The sequence below is a fragment of the Dryas octopetala genome, chromosome 4 (genome assembly GCF_963921425.1).
Source record: "Dryas octopetala chromosome 4, drDryOcto1.1, whole genome shotgun sequence".
NCBI classification, from domain to species: Eukaryota; Viridiplantae; Streptophyta; class Magnoliopsida; order Rosales; family Rosaceae; genus Dryas; species Dryas octopetala.
In genome coordinates this window covers 16,457,613-16,472,750 of record NC_141369.1, presented here as the reverse complement: position 1 = coordinate 16,472,750, position 15,138 = coordinate 16,457,613, and the positions used below count along the sequence as shown (strand labels likewise).

The following is a 15,138-nucleotide window of genomic DNA, read 5'->3' as shown; positions in this document are numbered from 1 at the left end:
TACTAATACAATTTAGGTTGGAATTCGAGTTCGGACTTGGATGGGCATGACCTCTATCCAAGCTGAACCCAAAAATTCAAGTTGAGGTCAGTTTAAGTTTGGCCGGATTTTGTCTTTTTCAAACCCTCCCACATGAGTTCAATTAAACATCAGGTTAACCCGGACCGAGTTGCACCACTATATGAAACTCATCTCATTTGCCATTTTCAATATGGATAGTGCATTCCTTATTCGGAAACTTGTGAAACTCGAGCCAATATGAGGGTTATAAAAAATTTGTAAGTGGGGTTGAAGAGACTTATAGCGCAAGAAATAGAGTATTTATCCTCGCACTTAAGGTTAAAGTTTGATTCTTGCCCTCCCCCTCCCCCTCCCCCACCCCCAAAGCCTTTGGACATATTGAGTGAATTAAATTAAGATGATGCATTTGCTAATATGCCAATGATGAATTTCATGAGGTCGTTTGTACAAAAGGGTACGCCTCTTAGAAGAAGTAACAAGTCGACTGTATCTCCAACTTTTATACATCTAATTAAATAGGGATAATGTAGTGGACTTATAGGCAGTTATAGCTTATTCAATTCAAGGTTAGAGGTTGAACACACTGTCCCTTAACCAATTAGCTATTCTCACTGAAAAAAAAAAAAAAAAAATTAATACCTATTCCCAATGAGATATAAATGAATAAAGTGGGGTCTGATACAAATAAAACCAAAATTGAGGGTTATAAAAATATGGGACCTGTAAAAGAAAACTCAAACCTCGACCCATTCCCGCCATCAAGGAAAAGCCTTTCTCAGTCAACGAGTTTACTCCAAAGAAAAATCAATGGAGCATCGCACGGACGAGGAACGTAGGAAGGATGAGTGAATCGCCCACTTTCTCAGGCGGGCTTGAGGGGACTATATAGTTAAATGTTTTGAATGTTAGTAGTCTTGGACTTGTGTGCTCATCTCGGTTTTCTCCAACATCTCACATTCTTCGGATTTTTTTTATTGCAACATTTAATAAAAGAATCTAGCCCAAAGGGTATAAAGGGAGGTATATTTTGGGAGAGAGAATAATATGCAATTTGAAGAAAGATAAAGAGGCAAGCCATCACATTGAACTAATGGTTAATCACTTAACTCAAATATTTTAAGGCCTAGTTCATAATCATTCTCGATCTCATTCAATTCATAATTGAATATATATATATATATCATCCAAATCATGAAATTTTCATAAAGGTCATATATTGTGGTAAGTTAGGTAAATGGGTACATGGGCAGTTCATGGCCGCTTTTAATCACAATTAAAACACACCAATTGGGTTTTCAAATTTTGAATGTTGGCACCAAAACATTTAAGGTCCAAATTGAAATAGGGAATTGAACAACTAGGTCATGAGTATTTAGGGCTCATTTGGCATTGTTTTTATACTCGATCAATAGTGTTTTTATTGGAAGCATTTCTACTAAAAAAATAACTTAAAAGTATTTTTATAATCTATAATTATTTTTATTTATTTTTATCAAACGCAACAAAAAAATGCTTTTATTAATCTGAAAATACTTTTAACAATTCTAAAAAACAATACTAAATAGACCCTTAATTAATCATAATGGCAACACATACAACAATTACGCGCGTACACCAAAGAAAACCATGAGGCAAATCAGCCCCAGACACATAGTGAGGATGGGACAACAACCACCCGGCCACCACCGCCATGTCTGGCGCCCCTCTGGTCTTCTTAATTAACTGGTTATGATTAACCTCAATTTCAATTTATTCCAATCACCTAAAACATTCAAAACACTTTAATATATATGGAATTAGAATACTCAATCATAAAATCAATTTTTATGATATGACTTAGGAATTCATTGGGACATTTTGACAAATTATGTTTATAACAAAATGCACATTTCCATCAATAATAAAGTTTAAAATCATATATAATAAGTTTGACTTTGTGACTTTGACTTTGGGAGTAAACTTCTGAGCGTAAGCCCTCGAATTAGTTAAACTGGGGAAGAATAGCGAGATAAAAAGTTTAGAATTCGTTTCTCTCTAGTTTAAAAAAATAATAATATAAACATTAACTCTAATTTCTATACTGAAATAATAAAAAACCTCTAATTTGTACAAATTAAGTATTTTCAGACCAAAAAGAAAAATATAACTCTAATTTGTAAATATAGTGCTCAAAACCAAATCGAACTGATTCAGTTCTAATTTTTTTTTTTTCAATTTTCATTTATTTTGTGTGTCCCTATATAATTGATTGTAAGCTTTAATGTGATAATTACACATATATCTTTTTTTTTTCTAATTAATTAATTACAATTTATGAGTTTCGAATTCATGTCCCTAGTGTCATTTACTAGATCAAAAGGTCATTAGCACACATATATTAAATATTTGTTCATGTTATGTATCTCGAAATTGTGACAAGATGAAGTGAAGTGCAATGACTGAAATCTGTTTTTTTTTTTTTTGGTCTAAGCATGCTGACAGCTTAGAATTCATCGGATAGGCCCCAGTTGTTATTTCTTAACATAAATCGGAAAAATATTAATATTTTAGTTTCTAATATCAAAATCCTTTCATGATTTTCATAGAAAGAAAAAAAAAACTGTTTCCTCTTTAGAATATTTGAAATTGCAGGTACATGCAACAATATTAATTGTAATTAAAGTATTACTATCTAGAGATTGTTGGTGCGTTTCTGTAGTCAGTACATATACATATACATATTCGTATATATGTCAATGAATTTCGTGTTTTGTATTCATTGTTCAATTTCTTCAATGGCTTATTATTAAAGTCATGACAGTACTAAACTCGGAGGCTGCATTTTGGCCTTCATATCTTTATCTTTTCTGTTGAGTATTATTCCTACTGAATATGTTGATGGAAGAAAAATTGAAACTGTGAAAAATACAGGCTTGGTTCTACATAAGGGAACAGTCAAAACTATAGAGGTAAACTATAACCAGCTATGACGACATCCTTAATTCGATCTTTTCTTGTCTAATCTTCTTTAATATTCCTATTTTTTTTTATTCTTTCAAATTTTCTTTCTTGTGCATGGATAATCTGAATGTTATAGAACTAATGAATAAATAATCAATATTGAACTTTCTGCAGAGTGACAATGGTGATTTGATAGATTGTGTTGATATTTATAAACAACTTGCTTTCGATCATCCCCTTCTCCAGAGTCACACATTACAGGTTTGCTTTCACCTTAAAATTAATTGGTAATGTTGTACCATACTATAGCTCTCTAATATTAATAATGGACATTACAGTCAAGGCAATCTATAAATCTAGATTATTGATTATATATGTTGATTTTAACATGAATATATGGTTCAATCTTATATTGTTTGGCTGACAAGATAATATTATCCGTTATGAACAATTTTTTTTTAGAAAATCTGACAGATTATGTTATTAGACTGTGATCAATCTAAATTATTAATCACATAAATACTTATTTGATTCTCAATCACAATGTCATATTATATGTCATATCACATTAATGTTCGTGAACATAAATTATTAATAACTCGATCATATATCACATGTAGTAAAACGATGGATCCTTTTGTTTCTTACTAATAATATGGATCATAAATTCACAATTAGTATCCATTGAATTAATTTTATTAGGGAATTAATGAAGTTGAAAAAACCTATTGTTTGTGGACATAGTTGAAACCAAGTACTACTGCATTTGTAAGTGGCCGCCCCGATGATGGAGAACTTCAAGGAAAGCTCATTCAAGATTGGGTTAAGAATGGAGAATGCCCAGAAGGAACAATCCCCATTTTACGAACACACAGATATGAACAACGTCGTCCCTCTAACCGATTCACTCGGCATTATTCCACACAAGTTAATCCCATCATAGAGCTTGATACTCCCCATGGTAAAGAGGTAGTTCTTAATTTCATCAATTAACCATTCTTTGAGAGTTTGTCTATAAAATTCATATGCTATATGAACATATCCAACGGTATAGTCTCTAAACCTAGCTTATTGTTATAAAGTGAACTTGCCAATTAAATCCAGAGATTAAAAAAGTGTTCGTATGACATACGAATTCTTACCAAAGAATTTTCTCTATTGAGTTTGATATTAATTGTTTTCTTAATTATATAGTATGCCCTAGTTTCATTGTCTGGTACTGGCATTACGTACTATGGTGCACATGGAGCAATCAACGTATGGAACCCTGCAACATTTGGCAAAGAAATCAGTGTATCTGAAATATGGGTTAAAGCAGGTCGTGATGAACAACTAAACACTGTGGAAGCTGGATGGATTGTGAGTTTCAAGTTCTCCCTTCATTTCTTTTGATATATGATTTCTTCAAAATATTAACATAAAAATGTAACATAAAGATCAAGGCAAAATGGAAATTGAAACATTATTTTATGGTCCTAGGTTAATTCGCCCGATCGACAATCGAACAAGGTTCTTCATATTTTGGACTGTAAGTTTGCATCATTAGTATGTATCCTTCATGATGATTATATATCAAGTAATGCTACGTGTATAACATCTTTTATTTCACATGTGTATCACATTTTTAAAAGAGGTGATCGATCCATCTTATCTAATATTGTATGGGTAAGTTCTCTATTGAAAAATTATTGTATGTGACTGTAACACTATGTGGCATGATGACGTTGTGTTACCAATCCACTTAGATTATGACATGTATATGTACGATTTTAAGAATATTTTTTAGAATTTAGGGTTTTAGAAATTAATAATTGTACATATGTTACAATTTAAGTGGATTGGTAATACCACGTCATTATGTCACGTAGTATTACAATCACACACAATAATTTCTTGGAGGGTGATACATATGTGATACCAAAAATACGGTACTGACTAGTTTTATATATGCTTTTATTACTAATTTGTGGAAGCTATTTTTGGCTTCTCTTACTAATACTCATCCTTGGTGGTTTAATTTTGTAAGAGTGATGGCTACCGACGCACTGGTTGCAAAGATCTTCAATGTCCTGGTTTCGTGCAAACAAACAGAAAATATGTCCTTGGTTATCCCATAGAACCTGTTTCCAGCTACAATGGGAAGCAATATGACATAACAATAACCATATTCAAGGTATGTAATTAAGTAGCTAGCTAATACTTGTTTGCCTCTCCACAAGTAAAATGTGGCCACGGGAGAGTTCAAATTTTTGAGGTCCAGTAGTTGTTTAACATGCTACTCCAGTGTTAAGAACCCAACCAACATAGGATTAGTGCTCAAAACAACCATTATTATAGGAGAACTTGGATTTATCTTTTCCTTTTTGTTTTGATTTTTTTGACCTTAATGCAAACCATATATCCAGCTGTATAGTAAAAAATTATCTATCCTCATGTTGTAGTGATGTGGCATCTCTTAAAGAAAGGGATAGAGACAAGAGATGAGAGAAAAAGAGAGAGAAAGAGAGTGAGAGAAGAGAGAGAGCCAATGAAAGAAGGAAGGATGCCATGTGGAATCACATGGGGCCGGGCCAGGCCGGGATAGGTAAGTTCTTCTCTATGTATATGCATCCATGGTGTAGCTCGATCTAATTCCAACTATGCTCTGAAATATTTGAATATCTGTTTCAGAATGTTCTTGGGAAAGGAGAGTGGTGGGTCAGCGTGGGAGATCGAATTATAGGATACTGGCCTGATTCCATCTTCACAAGTCTAAAAAATGGCTCTGACTCAATTGACTGGGGTGGGGAGATTTATAATATAGACCAATCCACAGAGGATCATCACTCACCAACTCAAATGGGAAGTGGTCATTTTTCCAAAGAAGGCTATGGAAAAGCAGGTTATTTTCGCAATATTGCATCCGTGGGCGTCACTGGTGCTTTGGGAAATCCAGAGAAACTTGTGCCTTACGTGACCAAACCTTCATGCTATGATATACATGTTGCAGAAGATAAGGATCACAAAGAATTTGGTACCCATTTCTATTTTGGCGGTCCTGGATGTAGCAACTAAATTGAGAATTTGCGCCGGGTACTAATACGATCATGTGGAGGTTCATCGTACAAAAGTGAAAACCATACGTGATATTTTGTGAATGCCCAGCGCAATGTGTCAAGAACAAAGAACAAAGAATAAATTTTAAGTTTTTTGTTAATTAATTTCACATATTGACTTCACATCTGTCTCAGTATATTTATAAGGGTTTGCTTGTATTGGAGGATATATAATCAAAGTTTATTTTGTAAATTTATTTCACACATGACCTAATTACTCTTATGGTTTAATATAGATAATGTCGTAAATAAAGCACATCCACCTTCTCAAAAAGAAAAAGAAAGGTATAGATAATGTTGTTTTACCATACAATATTTAGTCAAAACTCAACCTAGTCAATGATCTAGGTAATAGTCTGAAAACATAATTAAGCATTTTATGTTGCTAATTTTGTGGTAAGAGAACATATTCGGATTTAATAATGGGGAAAATTAAACAGAAGTCCTTAGTTGCAAAAATCTTTAAGATGCGGTTCAATTAAACAGACAAATGTTTAGGGAAAATGACCAATTTGGTACAGGTACGTTGTGAGTTTAGAATGTTTGATGATATATTACGTGGGGTACACACCCTCTATGTACAAGTATTACATGGGCTTATACAATACAAGATGTTCTAGATAATTATAACTACTGTGCATAAAAATAAAATAAAATTCTAACTAACTACTTGGTGAGCACGTCCCTAAGGCTTAACACATGTAATTTATGTGTAATTTTTTTTTGGTCGGAGGTGTTTTCTTATTTAGGTCCTTGTAGACTTGTAGTAGTACTAATTAATATAACAAATATAATATATATTGAAGAAGTACAATAAAAAAAAAATACGGTACAAAATAAAATGCTTAAATGTACAAATATGAAATGAGGAGAGTAACATTGTTGTTTTCTCACTATGTAAAACAATTAGTGCATTAGAATAAATACATTCATCAATTCATCAACTATGTTATGAGTCTTAGTTGTCTAATATATCTTGACAAATGTTTTTGAAAGCCGAACATGTACAATATTGAAAGTCATGATATTTCAGAGTTTAAAAAGAGAGAGATATTATGATTAGTTTACTCTGAAAGTTTTTATAAAATAATCTGCCTAATGTGTATTAGTGTATAGTGTTAAAAAAGTCCACCTATGTACTTTTTAAAAAATGATAAGCCGGCTCACATTTTAATCATTTAGCGTGTTTTGCAGAGCTAAGTGCTTAGCATGTCTTTTTACTGTATTAAAACTGTTCAATAATTTCATGTAAGAAAAAAAAAGATGTTGAGTTATTGACATGTTGAGCGCTCAGCTCAATAAAATGGGCTGTTTTCTTCTGATATGCCCTGATTTGACCTTCAAAAAAACCATTATTATAAACTTATAATGTCTAATTTTGGTTAAGACAAGAACGTACGTACATATTCTATCAACTCTGTGTATTTATGTGAATGTTTAATACTTTAATTAGATGTTAGTTTGAGTTTTCCATCAAGAAACAATGCAAAAAAATAAAAAATAAAAAAGATACTTGACTTTAATTTCTTAATAAATCTTATCAATTAGGAATGTTATCTTTGACCAAAAAAATAATAGGAATGATATCTTTGTCCAAAAATATAATAGGAATGTTATCAATTGATTTGGAATTGGAACCTAAACATCCCTTTGATTTAGAAAGTTATCCTTCCCCATTTAGTAGGCTATTGACAAGATTAATGTACTTGAGTGGGCTAGATACAGTGTATATATATACATATGGGTTTCTGTTTGCTTTGCTCTCAACCTTTGCATAGTTTTGCAAATTTCTATTCAATATCATGGCAACTGGGAACTGTTACACCAAAGTGAGAGGTAGCTGCATTTTCATTGTAGCAGTAATTATTTTCACATTGAGCAATGAATTTGTTGATTGCAGAACAATTGATGAAACAGTGAAGGACAACAAAGCAGTCATCAAAACTATAGAGGTTCAAAGACTACGTACTATAACCTTATTGCCTTCCCCATTAATTTTCTTCATTTCAAAATTTTTTAGTTTAGCCATTTTAATTAATATCTATTTCTCATTTGAAATTGAGTCTCTCAATTTTTGCAGGGCGATGGGGGTGATGTAATAGATTGTGTTGATATCTATAAACAACCTGCTCTTAATCACCCACTTCTCAAAAATCATACCATACAGGTTTGTTCTTTAATTCCTAATTAATTAGACTCATTTTTCAGGTGTGTGTCGGATATTGAGGGTCACTATATTATTGCTGAACACACTTCTTATGAAGATAATGTCCACTCTAACATAGTTGTATGCATGAGATTTGATTAGTAATATATATGCTCAATAAATGCGGTACAAACAGTTTCATTCACTAAATACTAATCATACATTCTTTTTGAAAAAATAGCTGCAACCTTCATTTCCAAGTAGCAATGAAAAGGAAAGTTATGAAGGTGATGAGATCTTTCAAGATTGGCAACAGAATGGAGAGTGCCCGGAAGGAACAATTCCCATTGTACGAACACAAGCATTTGATCATGCTGCCTCTAAATCCATCCCACAATTTAATCGTACCGATTTTGAGTTCATCCCACCACTTGGTCACGAGGTACAGCACATCAACTAACTTTAAATTTAAACCATTCTTTAATATTCATTCAATCAATACAATTACTAATTAATATTATTAAACAGAATATTAGAGTACGTGGAGGGGTGCTTTCATGCTCTCCACCTCTTTAATTGAGGAAACTCTTCGTTTTTCTTGAGAGCCCATATATGTTCACTTTCATTGGACATTGTCAGGGCCGTCTCAAAGATTTAGGAGGCCCTGTGCCAATTAACAAAATTAGGCCCTTCAATATCTTCAAATTTTTCCCAACCATAGCCTTTGTTGTATGATTTCTTCTTTCTCACTTCTCAACTGTAATTAAGAAGATAAAATAGTGATGATTTAATTAATTTTGCACAACTCCAAAATAAATAAACCCAAAACCAAAATAATGAAAAAATTCATAAGTTAGTAAAGAAAATAAAAACTTGCAACTGATTTGGGGGTTTTAAAATTTAATTTCAAGACAATTAGAAGAAATACAAGAGAAAGGTCTGGAGGGGATGGCGCCCAGTTCAGGACCAAATCAAAACAACCAGGGAAAAGGAAAGTGGGAAACGAAGAGGCAAATAATGAGAGAGAGAGAGACACCAAAGTCAAAGACTCAAAGAAAATACATGCACAGAGAGTCAGAGCCTCTGAAAATCAATCTATCTTGTGGAGTTGGGCTTTTGACTTAATTAGATTATATTATATTATATTTTATTATTATTTTTTTTTAAGGAAGTACATGTATGGACCTAAAAATTTGGGGGCCTTGTGCGATTGCACAGGCCCACCCCCTAATAGCCGGCCCTAGACATTGTAACACATTTTTGTCTATAATTCAAACACAACTATGTGGATGTAGCCCGGATCTGAATCAGATTGGGTGAATCACTATGTGTTCTTATGTTATTGTGTGATTGATTGTTGAGCTAATTGTTGAGTTAATTAGAAATACATTTATTTCGAGAGACCAATTTGATATTATCCTTTTTTTTTTTTTGAGAAATTAGATATACATCCATTTTTGAATTTGTTACGTAGGATTATCTATTTTCTGTAAAAAATTTATTTTGTAATTTCCTCTTTTACCCTTTGAGTTGAAAAAGGTAAATTTTTTATATTTTGTCAATTAATGCCTTATTTCAAAGTATTATCATGAATTTTTTTTTGTAATTAATTGCCATTAATTGATGAAGTTGAATATTAATAGTTTCCATTTCTGGATTTCATTTTCAAATTTCAAAGTTTATTGGGTTTTCCAAATTAGTGTGTATTAATGCCTTATTTAAAAGTTTTGTCATTTATTTTTTTGGTAATTAATTCTCATTTATGTTTGACTTTGTAAATTAAGTATATCCTTTTTAATTTTGTTTTCAAATTTCAAAATAGGTGTTATTTTGTCCAAATTAGTGTATTACGACCAACATTAAAAAATTAAAAAGAAACGTCATTTACGTTTTTCAAACATTCTTAAGCTTTCATCCTAACCTCTTCTTTAGGTTAACAATTTCAAAAGTTCAACATGATGTTTTTTGCAATTTTTTTCAAGTTTTTTTTCATCCTTACTTACAGGTAAGTAATGTGTTATTTTGCTTTGGTTGTGTTTGTGGTTTCTTCAATCTTTTTTTTCTTTTTTTAGTTTCTTCTTATTAGATTTTTCTTCATCTTCTATCCTTCTTCATCATCAATCTTCGATTTTCTTCTTCTTCCTCCCATCTTTTTCTTCGATTTTTTTTTTATATTTTGTTTTATATACCTGAGTCCAAGGTATTGATATTTGTATTTATATATTTTAGTGCTATGTTTCTATTGTGTTGGATTTGTTATATTTTTATTAGATATTTCTTTCTTTCTTTTTTTAACCCAAAGTGGAGGCTTACTATGTTCATTTTTTTTTTATCTATATCATAAGTATATTATATGTATATTGGGTGTTTAATTTTTTTGTATTTGAGTGTTTATAATTAAGTTCATGTTCATAATTGGTAACAATTTTTTGTTTTGAATTGGATGCATGAATCATGAAATTTCATCAATTAAAACATTCAAAATTAAGAGTGATAAATGCTTCAAATCATGGATCTTTAAATATTGCTCAAATTGGAGCAATGACATCTTTTGTAAATATCCACAAATTCATGCTTAAGCTATCATATGACCTGGAAAAAAAAAAAAAAAAAAACCTCATTCAGATTTATTTACCTACCGGGCCTACTCTAAAATGGGGTATTCAAAATGGTGTTATATCTAAAAGACCCTTTAATTGTTTGATTTCCAACGTTGGCTTCAGCTCATTTTCAAATATTAACAATTACATATATTATGACTGAACTATATATACTGAATTATTATTATTTTCTTATTTAGTATGCCCAAGTTACTTTGACCGGTGGCAAATACTATGGAGCAAGCACAACAATGAACGTATGGAGCCCTAAATCATTTGATCAAGAAAACAGTATAGCCCAAATATGGGTCGTGGGAGGTGAGGGAAAAGCATTGAGCACTACAGAAGCTGGGTGGATTGTAAGTTTTTTAGTCATCAAAATCCTCCAAGAAATTCGAGATATTGAATTCTTCCCTACTCTTTTTATTTTTATTTTTTTATATATATATTTAGTTTCAAATTAAATTAATCTTCACTGATACAAATTTATACTACTACAGAAATTGAATCTTTGCATCGAAATTTAGAATTAATTTTAGATTATATACTTACATATCAAACCAATTGGAAACCTGACAAATGATCATTTGGTGGCTTCAATCTAGATTAATTCCCGAGACAAGCAAACAAGGTTGTTCGCATTTTGGACTGTAAGTCTTCTCTTCATCCCCTTATATTATGACAACATAGTTTTATATTTAATATCAACTGATAGACATATATATTTGAGCTTATTGTGAATCTCATTTATTTTTAACAACTATCACATCTTTATTTGTAAATTACATTTGTATAATACTAGCCTCTCATGTGTTCTTTAGGGTGATGGTTACCAAAGTACTGGTTGCTACAATCTTGAATGCCCTGGTTTCGTCCAAATAAACAGAAAAATAGCCCTTGGTGCTGCCCTGAAACCTGTTTCCATCTACAAGGGGAAGCAATATGCAATATACATAAGCATATACAAGGTATAAATACTCGATTAATTAACAAGTGGAATGCTATATTGCTAAACTTTCAATCCAATGCTATAAAATCAATAAAAAATATTCACTTGATCAATAGTTTACATCGGCGGTTTGACAACATATAACATGTTAAATTGTTTGGCAAGAAGAGAACATTTTTCTAATTTACATTTTGAATTACATATCTAGCAATTAATATAGAGGAAATTATTAATCACTCTAGCTACACATGCCTAACTAACTTTGTCATATAGGGTAACAATTTCTTGTCATATTTGTAAGACTGTAAATTTAGACCATACATTCAACTAAGAATCATCTTAGCTAATTAGTAAATTATTCAAATTTATAGTATAATAATATCAGCATCTTATGTAATTTTGATTATATGTTTTAGAACGTAAAAAGTGGACATTGGTGGCTTCAAGTGAAAGACCAGGCATTAGGATACTGGCCAGACAAAATCTTCCAAAGTCTAAAAGGGGGTGCTGACTTCGTTAGTTGGGGTGGGGAGATTATCAATTTTCAAGCTGAGGGTCGTCACACATCAACTCAAATGGGGAGTGGTCATTTTCCAAGTGAAGGCCACGGTGGAGCAAGTTATATGCGCAATCTCCGATACATTGACAACAGTTTAGCCAACAAAGAGCCTGCTGAGAGCTTGAATCCAAATGACAAAGATCCTGAGAGGCTTTTGAAATATGCCACAAAACCTTCATGCTACGATATCATTGTTAACAAGAGAACCCCTATCTATGGAACCCATTTCTATTTTGGAGGTCCTGGGTTTTCTAACATATGTCCTTAATTAATTAGTTAGAAATTAAGTTAGCAACACACACAGTCAGACAGGTCATGAGAAACGTACAAGCTAGTTTAAAATATATTATCAAAGCAATCTCAGATATATGATAATGTATTAGCAAGCCAAGGCTTATATGTAATCTGGAGCAAATTTTGCACTCAAATATGGAGGGGATTTTAAAGGGATTTTGTCCTTCATCGAAATCAGTCAATGGCATGGATATATAGATCTTCCATATATTGAAAGTTTTTAGGTAAGGATGTCCGCATTTTTATAAATGTACGAACGCCGACACAATACCAACATGAGGTAGACGCTATGTCGACACACATGATGTGTTACAGCAAGTTTTAAAATTATGTCGATACACTGTCTACCTCATATTGGCACTGTGTTCACACATTTTGAAAAAATACGAACGTTCTCACTTGAGGACTGTTCCATATACTGTCCGAAACCATCATATATAGTTTTGAATCTTAATGGACTTTAAGCAATGCCACCAACATTTGACGTGGCTCTCTCTACAGCAAAATGGATTTTCGGCCTACTACGTACCCAGCTGGGCTTTTGGGCTTATAAAGAAATTAATATTATGTCATTGTATATTTATAATGTCTAGTTTTTTTTTTTTTTGTTTTTTTATCCCTACTTTGGGGGCTAAATGATCCAAATAAAATCATCAATTAAAGATTGCTCACGACTGATGGGAGGGTCGTCAAGATTAGAGGTAAGGCTAAATGATCAATTATGAACTTCCTCTTTCATTGAAAAGGCCGGATAAACTAATTCTTCTTCACTATGCCACATCAAGCACATGTAATATATATGCATGTCAAGCCAGATGAGGTAAGTAATGTCTAGTAGGCTTGAAGGACAAAGCAAAGGCAGTGTGGCCAGGCCAGCCTAGAGATTTTCTTGTATGAGGTTTGGAAAAAAACACTTGGTACGTAGCACTTGCTGTATAAATTATTATGATAAGTTAATATATAATTGACATATTACGTTCGGCAAAAGAGATAAGACATATAAATTTATCTACGGCTAATAAGTTTGTTATATCATACATATATATTTATATTATATATTGAGATATGGAAGCAAAGTAATAGCCTAGTGTTGATGCTCGATCAAAAATGGTAGAGCACTTAATGTCGACTCAAACCACGTGGATCCGTTGACCGCCCACTGAGAGGATGACACGTTGAAGTGGGGTAGGAACGGATAGTTAGGTCTGACTAGTGAGTAGTGGTAGGAACGTAATGTCATGAGCACTCTGCGCAAATACACAAAAGTGAGCGGGAAGGGCACCGGTGTGGTACCGGCCTAACCTCCTCCGATGCTTAAGTCAGTGTTAGGAGAATATTTGAGCAGAGTGAGTGAATAATATGATAATGATTGAGTTGTCCTTTTCTGACAAGAAAGTAACCCTTTTATAGTACTTTTGGAAGGGTATTAACCAATCCGGTGATGACATGTGTCCCTTGTGACAATTTGCATTGTGGGAGTGCCACGTGTCACCCATTTTGGGGATCCGAATGAGTTGACACGGGTTGGAGCCTAAGAGGCTGGAGCTTGGAAGGCCGGGGCCTAGGAGGTCAGGACCTAGAAGGCCGGAGCCCAGAAGGCCGGGGCCTAGGAGGTCAGGACCGAGGAGGCCGGAGCCCAGGAGGTCGGAGCCTAGGAGGCTGGAGCCCAAGAGCCTAGGAAGGGCTTAGTCTTTGGGCCTAGGAGGTCAATGCCTAGGAGCCCGAGAGCCTGGGGAGGGCTTAACCTTTGGGCCTAGAAAGACTTTGCTTAGACCCAAACAACATGATACTAAGTCTTATGTGACTTATCGTTATGCCAAGATGATAAATGGTACGAACACCTAGTTTTTGAAATGAAAACTTTTCAATAAGACCTCAGCAATGTAAAATTATATATGACTTGTTGCCACTGTAATTCAGTTACGTTAACTTGTTTTTTGATGGGATCCATCTTGTGTATAAAAAGACAAATTAACCAAAAAAGCCACTGAAAGTATAATACAGATGAATATCCTAGAAGAGATAAACATGCCGTCCAATAATACTCTTACACATTTGATTGGTTATATTATGTGGCGGTGTATCGGTTACACATAAAATTCCCCATATGAATATATTACAACGGATAATATATCATATATTCTCCGAGATCAGTCAATGACATGAATAAATCTTTTTTATAAAGTCCCAACTGTCCATTTTTAGTACCAAACATCTTTCGATCTTAAAAGGATTTTGAGCAGTGCATGAGCCAACATTTGATGTGGCTCTCTCCAAACAGTAACTTCTAATGTATCAGGTTAAATGCACAAAAGTCATCAATAAAATAAGCATGAACTGCATGATAAGAATCAATATATAATTAACGTACGTACTTGTCCAAATTAAACTAAATAATTAACTACATTCAATTAAGAATCAACTTAGCTACCTAGTAAATTATACAGATTTATAGTCTAACAATATAAGCATCTTATGTATGTACGTAATTTGAATTTATGTTTTAGAACACACATACTGGACATTGGTGGCTT

At 32.9% G+C, this 15,138-nt stretch overlaps 2 protein-coding genes across 2 annotated transcripts; both read left to right on the top strand.

Moving 5' to 3' along the window:
* Nucleotides 1-1,647: 1,647 nt before the first annotated feature.
* On the top strand, nt 1,648-6,015 carry LOC147287378 (protein neprosin-like). The gene is made up of 7 exons (XM_086240908.1): nt 1,648-1,652; nt 2,813-2,969; nt 3,136-3,222; nt 3,706-3,930; nt 4,156-4,320; nt 4,988-5,134; nt 5,632-6,015. The coding sequence occupies exons 1-7, from the start codon at nt 1,648-1,650 to the stop codon at nt 6,013-6,015; spliced, it is 1,170 nt and encodes a 389-aa protein (XP_086097034.1).
* Nucleotides 6,016-7,858: 1,843 nt separating this feature from the next.
* Nucleotides 7,859-12,578, top strand: LOC147287377 (protein neprosin-like). Its single transcript, XM_086240907.1, has 6 exons — nt 7,859-8,008; nt 8,137-8,223; nt 8,444-8,644; nt 11,003-11,161; nt 11,624-11,770; nt 12,168-12,578. The coding sequence occupies exons 1-6, from the start codon at nt 7,859-7,861 to the stop codon at nt 12,576-12,578; spliced, it is 1,155 nt and encodes a 384-aa protein (XP_086097033.1).
* Nucleotides 12,579-15,138: the final 2,560 nt, after the last annotated feature.